The sequence below is a fragment of the Martes martes genome (assembly GCF_963455335.1).
Source record: "Martes martes genome assembly, chromosome: 1".
In the NCBI taxonomy this organism is placed as follows: domain Eukaryota; kingdom Metazoa; phylum Chordata; class Mammalia; order Carnivora; family Mustelidae; genus Martes; species Martes martes.
Genome location: NC_137888.1, coordinates 160,809,568 through 160,816,006, shown reverse-complemented (window position 1 = coordinate 160,816,006; position 6,439 = coordinate 160,809,568). Strand labels below are relative to the sequence as shown.

The following is a 6,439-nucleotide window of genomic DNA, read 5'->3' as shown; positions in this document are numbered from 1 at the left end:
CCCAACCCCGCACACTGCCAGTAGCTGAAACTGGTACTGATCAGCAAGTGGCCAGACCTGGGCTGGCAGGGTGGGTGCAGCGGTCAGGCCTGACTCACCATGGTCCTGCTGTCTCCAACCCAGATCTCCTGCCTGCCCCCTGGATGCCCACAGTTGCCCAGAACCAGAATAGTCGTAGCCAAGGCTAGCATCCCATTTCGTCCTTGGCCCTAATGACAAGGGCCGCCTAACTGCCATCAGTCACGGGTCTGCATACTTGGGAGGTGGGGAGGTGGTTCATCTTGTTCTCAAACCCTCTGCCTAGAGAACAATGATGGGCAGAGGGACTTGGCTTCCTTCTTCTCCACTGGCAGGGAAGCTTGGGCAGGGCAGGCACCTGTGCTGGTTATGCCCACCATCGTGTCCTCCCTCACAGCCCAGGCCAGGACAAGGCAGGGGAGACTCATGCTGGCACTGGGCCCTGCAGTTCCCAGAGGCAGGAGGCAAGGGGCAGCAGGGAGACCCAGCCAAGACTTTAAAAAACTGAAAGAGCATGTGGAGTGACCACTTGCCCCAAGGGTCTGCAGGGTGGTAGGTGGCTGAAGGGTTTGCCCTGTGACCCCACTCTTTGTGCTGGGCCAGGATAGTGGCTGCTGGGTCTGGGTCAGGGATACGGGCAGGCCAAAGGGGCTTCCCCAGTGATGCTCCCTCCCCTCCACTACTGCCCTTACCCCTACCACCTGTAGTCTCTAAGAGAGATCATCTCCCATCTGTCACTGACCCCTAGCCCATGCTTATCTGGCTTGGTACATGTACATACCCACTGTTCTAGAACATTCCCTAGCTTCCCACTGCCCCAGAGCCTTCCTTTTGCAGGGCTGTCTTCATAGGAACATCCATCAAGGGCTCACTTGGTCTTAAGTACAACTATCACACATACTGGACACCAGGGTGTCTCAGGGCAGAGGATCATTCTTCCCAACTTGTCCAATAACCCTCTGGTCCCGTGTGCACTTCAGATCAGCCAACAAGCAGAGGATCAATGCCTTGCTCAGGCCACACCTCGGTCTGTGCTCAGTGAGCCAGAGCCCAAGGCCTCTACATTTCCAATATCGTTGTCGCATCAACACAAAGTCTCAGTGAATCCAGAATAACTAACCTCTGCAAAGGCCCAGCCTGGTGTGAGCCTGTACGTGTTGAGGGGCCCTGCTCAACAAACCCCGAAAAGCCAGGGCTGCGCCCCCACCCCACCGCTACCCCCACCAGCGATCTCCAGCATCTTCCCACCTCCGCTCACAGAGGAAGAGATCGGTCGGTCCCTCGAGGGTCCCTCCGGGATCAGCCGACCGCCCCCTCCCCCGCAGTTACTACTCCCGCGCGGGGAACTCCAGGCTCCAGGCCTACCTCGCTAACATCCGGGGTCCCCACGACCCTTGGGACCCCATCCAACCCAAGCCGCGCGCCGACCGCGCCCATCCCTACTCCACTCGGAAGAAAACGAGAGCGGTTCAAAGGTTTAAACAATTTATTGTGCCCCAAAAAGGCCGGTGGGATGAAGGGAAGGCCGCGCGGCCCGCGCCCCGAGCGATTGTTTGTCGCGCACCCAAAGGCGGAGGGTGGGGAGTGGGGAAGGGCGGCGCGGCGGCCGGGTCCCTGCTCACCAGGGCCTGGCCACCCCGCGGCCCCCGCCCAGGCAGGCAGGCGCGGCCGCGGCCATTGGCGCCTAGGGGCCGGTAGCCATGGCGACGGCCGTTGCCAAGGGCGAGAGCCAATAGGGGCGTCGCCAGGCCGTTTCAAAAATCTAAAGCAAAAGCAACAACAACAAAAAAAATACACGCTACGGCGGCGGGGGAGGGGGGGCCTAGGAGGGGATGGAGCGGGCCCGGGGCCCTCCGTGCGGCTCAGAGCAGGGGCGGCGGCGGCCGGGCCGGACAACCGTACAAAACCTACATACACTCGGGGTAGAAAAACCGAACGCCGGGAGGACCCAGCAGGCCGGCGCGCTCACTTGCGGCCCTTGGGCACCTTGGGGACGCTGGGCTTGGCCGCTTTCTTCACCTTCTTGCCCCCGGCGGCCGCCGCCTTCTTAGCCTTGCTGCCTTTGTCCTTCTTGGAGGCGGCGCCCTTCTTGTGCGAGCGCTTCTCGGGCTTCTGGCCCTTGGCCGGTTTCTTGTCCGCGCGCCGGGGGCCGGCCGCGCCCGGGGCCGCCTTCTTGGCCTTGTGCGCGGCGGGCGCCGGGGCGGTGGTGGCCGCCGTGGCTCCGCGCCGCTCGCCGCCGCCCTCCAGCTTCTTACGGTTGAGCTTGAACGAGCCGTTGGCCCCGGTGCCCTTCACCTGCAGGAGCGTGTCGTTCTGCACCAGCGCCTTGATGGAGTACTTGAGGTAGGTGCGCCCGTTCTGCTGGTCGAACCACGCCACCTTCTTGGCCTCCGTGTAGATCTTGGCCAGCGACGAGCCGTTGCGCTCGCCCAGCCTGCGGATGGTCTCCACCACCAGCTGGCTATACTTGCCCGGCTGGTTCTTCTTCTTGTTGTTCTTTTTCTTCTTCGATGGGGACAGCGCCGCCGAGCCGCCAGCCTTGGCCGCCTTCTTGGCCGCCCCCTCGGCGGTCGTCAGCGGCAGGGCCTCCTCCAGCTCCACAGACATGGTGGCGAGCGGGTTGGTGGCGGGCGGGGCGCGAAACCCCGGGGGCCGCGCCGGGAAGAGGAAGGCGAGGGGCCGAGGGGGCGCCGGGGGACTGGGGGCGCGCGGCGGCTCCAGGCGGGAGCGGCCGCGGCCGGGCCTGGGGCCGGGCGGCAGGGCTGGGGCGGGGGCCGGGCCGGCCGGAGCAGGAGGTCCCGGGCCGGAGCCGGGGCCGGAGCGGAGGGGGGTGTCGGGGCGGAGAGGGCCGGAGCCGGGACCCGGCCGGAGCGGAGAGATCCGCCAAGGGAGCGCCGCAGCTACCGCTACCGCTACCGCTGCCGTCGCCGGAGCTCGCTGGGCGTGCGCGCTGCGCTCTGGTGAGGAGGGCGCTCCGCTCCCCTTTTATAGCTCCGTGGCGGACCACGTTGAGAACAACAACAGCCTGGTCTGGAGCCAGCGCCAACTTGTGCTTCTTGGAGCCCCTTCCTCGGCCGCTGGCTTCCCGCATCGCGCCTTCCGGGCACCACCAAACCCTCGGCCGAGCGCCCCGGACAGGGCCCGAGCCTGCGGCGCAACGGAGAGACGGCCTGCGCCCGGGAAGGGCTCAGCAGAGGGGAACGGAGGGGTGCACCCTATGCTGCGGGAGCGCGAGAGGAGGGGGGCACCCGGTTTGGGGGCAAATAGCGAGGGCCCCGGGGGAGGCCACGCGGCCCGGAGCTTTGCGGCCGGCAGCCAAGAGTGCGCCACAGCCACCCAGTCCCTGAGCGCGGTCTGGGGGCCCCCGGCCTGCCCGCAGGACGAGCTTTAATTTGTCCGAACTAACACAGGGCACGCCCTCACGTGGTCGGCTGGGGCAATGTGAAATGTGCTAGGACATCTTCGAGGGGGGTCTCCACCCTAGTCCAAGGGGACGGCGTCTGGAGGCGCCCTCCGGCTGCGCGCCCGGGGTCTTGTAATGCCTCGGGGGTCTGAGCCCCGCCCGGGAGGAAGTGGGGGACGACCGCAGGTGTCTCTCTGCGGACATTTCCAAACCGCCCCCCCCCCCAGCCACCGCCAAACTGGCGCTGATGCTCCAAGTGCCCCATTTTGTGGTGCGCAAGTAGCTGCCACCGTTCGCCCCAGAGCCAAATGGCGGTTCCACGGTGGAGCTGGTGGAGCGGGGGACAGGCTGCGACCCCCGAAGGAGTTCTCGGACAGGATGGGGGAGGGGAGGTGCTGCGGCCACACCCCTCCCCCTGTAGTGCGGGAAGGGCGATGGAGAGCGGGTTCTGGAGACTCCTCTTCTAACCCCCCTCCCTCTCGGCGCCCGGCGAAGTCCTCCGCAGGGGCTTGTGCAAGTCTGGCGGCTCTGAGCTGGGCGGGGTGCAGCGTAACTGCTGCCGAGGAGGCGCCGAACAGCCTTTCTCGAAGCCGAAGAAGCCTCTACTTGCGGAAGCTGAGACCATGGGGAGACACCCCGGGAGGAGAGCGGATCCCTTGGGAGTAAGTGGTTTTTAGGCCCGAGCATGGAGGGGTGGATGGGACAGGGACGGTAGAAAATTGGGGTTCCTGGGGAGAGAGAGCTGGAAGCCGTGAAGTCCAGGAAGGGGGAGGCTGGGCGTGGGGGTGGGGGATCCGGGCCTTCTATCCCAAGAGGCCCCTGTCCACACTCACCCTTTTCCCAGAGCAGGCACAGACCCCATTTGCCTCTCAGACAAACTAGTGAATAAGGCCCAGGAGACGAGGAAATTGAGGCTGGGAAAGGTGAGATGGGATGGGGTTTCTTTGCAGTAGGGGGTGATCAGTGGCATTGACCCAGAGAAGGGCTCATCTCCCAGGGCAGTGAATACAGCCCATAGGAGGAGGAAGATAATCCCAGGTCCTTGCAAAGAAGGCCAAGCCCCTCTCCCAGGAAGGAGGACACCCCCCCCCCCACACACACACATACCAGAGTGAACTGTCAAGCTAGAGAAACTTGGCCAGCCTAAGACTTCAGCCAAGGTGAGGAAAGACCATTAGGAGTCTCCTAGCAGAGACTGGGTGGGTTTCTGAAAGTTGTGCTGGCTGAGCCCCAGGGGGCACCTGGGGAGCAAAAAGGTCTTGCAGAGAGGGCATGGCCTGAGCGAAAATCACAGGTTCCAGAAATGCAGAGGCTGTAATGCAGTGAGAGAGAAGCAGCGAGGAGTGTCCATCCAGGAGCCGAAGCCACCCAAGACGGAGCAGAGGGCACGGAGGTGGGTATGGCGACCCCCTAGCATGGTGGACCAGGGTGCTCAGAGCTGGGGCTGGAACAGGGACACCAGGAAGAGAGCTGGCCCCAGGGGACCAGCTGCAGGGGGAGGCAGCCCCGTGACTGGCCTGGAGGGGCTCCAGCTTGGTCTCTGAAGGGTCAGAGAACGAGTAGAGGGTGATGCCCTTGTTGGTACCGTAGTCTGGCCAGCAGGGGCACCCCCAGACTGCTGTTTGCCCAGCCATCCCGGAGAAAAGGTTGCTGGAAATGTGAATCTGGAGAGTTGGTGGCAGCAGCAGCCTGGGTGTCAGGGATGTCTTCCCCGGGGTCCTTGTGGAGGGAAGAGGAGGATGTGGAGGTGGTAGGAAAGGGAGGGGTGCTCCATGGGAGACAGAGGAAGAATGGTCAGAGAAGAAGGAGGGAACCAGTGGTGGCTGGTGTCATGGAAGCTAAGGAGGAGAGAGTTTCAAGAAAGAAGGGCTAGCCCTGTCACAGTGCAGCCCATTCAGAAAGTGGATCAATCTATCAATCAGCAGAATGGACAGGTTCAGCAGAGCTGGAGAGACTGGCAAGCCTCCAGTCTCTGAGCCCCTCTGGCTGGAATCTGCCTGTTTTGCCCAGTGTTTTGTTTTTTGTGTGTGTGTGTGTTTAAAGATTTTTTATATATTTATTGGCAGAGAGATAGAGAGAGAGCACAAGTAGGCAGAGAAGCAGGCAGAGGGAGAGGGAGAAGAAGGCTCTCCACTCAGCAGGGAGCTCATGCGGGGCTCCATCTCAGGACCCCGGGATCATGACTGGAGTGGAAGACAGTCGCTTAACCAACTGAGCCACCCAGGCGCCCCTTGCCCAGTGTTTTAAAAACAAAAACAAAACAACTAAATTAGGTCCAGGATTGAAAAATCAGCCGATTTCAGATAAAAATGTGTCCAGATCTCAGCTTTCCTTTAAAAAAAAAAAAAAATCTGGGGCGCCTGGGTGGCTCAGTGGGTTAAGCCGCTGCCTTCGGCTCAGGTCATGATCTCAGGGTCCTGGGATCGAGTCCCGCATCGGGCTCTTTGCTCAGCGGGGAGCCTGCTTCCCTCTCTCTCTCTCTGCCTGCCTCTCTGCCTACTTGTGATCTCTCTCTGTCAAATAAATAAATAAAATCTTAAAAAAAAAAAAAAAAAAAAATCTGAAGATTCACCCTAGGTGGGGGCAGAAGGAACGGGGCCTGAGTAACCATTACCCCTCTAGCTGGGCCAGACTCCCAGCACCCGGTCAGTATGGGGAGTGTGGCCAGTGTGGGGCAGACAGAAGTTTCTCTAGCCCCTGGTGGCAGAGCGGGGAGGCCTAGCTGTGATTGGAGGGGAGAAGGAATCAGGGGAGGGGATGGACATGTGTAGGCAGGGCGGTGTGACCCAGGCCATGGGGAGGATGCAGAGGACAGGGCTCGGCATCCACACCACCCCTGGTGGGCTCTCTGACCTGCTGGTGGAGCAGGTGCTTTTGCTGGTGGGGAGGGAGTTGCTGCCTGTGCACCTGTGGAGCAAGGCTCTGGGAGACTAATTTTAGGGCCTTGGGAACTGGAAGAGACCAAGTGGTTTCATCCCACTGGCCTGGTGATACAGAGGAAGACACAGGCTTGGGGGA

At 62.1% G+C, this 6,439-nt stretch overlaps 1 protein-coding gene across 1 annotated transcript; it reads right to left on the bottom strand.

Annotated features, from left to right (window-relative positions):
• Positions 1-1,486: 1,486 nt before the first annotated feature.
• Positions 1,487-2,971, bottom strand: H1-10 (H1.10 linker histone). Its single transcript, XM_080817267.1, has one exon. The coding sequence runs from the start codon at positions 2,623-2,625 to the stop codon at positions 1,984-1,986; it is 642 nt and encodes a 213-aa protein (XP_080673393.1). The 5' UTR covers positions 2,626-2,971; the 3' UTR covers positions 1,487-1,983.
• Between the last annotated feature and the right edge of the window lie 3,468 nt (positions 2,972-6,439).

Excerpts from the sequence above, each read along its gene's own strand:
- H1-10 (XM_080817267.1), bottom strand. The coding sequence starts at position 2,625 with ATGTCTGTGGAGCTGGAGGAGGCCCTGCCGCTGACGACCGCCGAGGGG.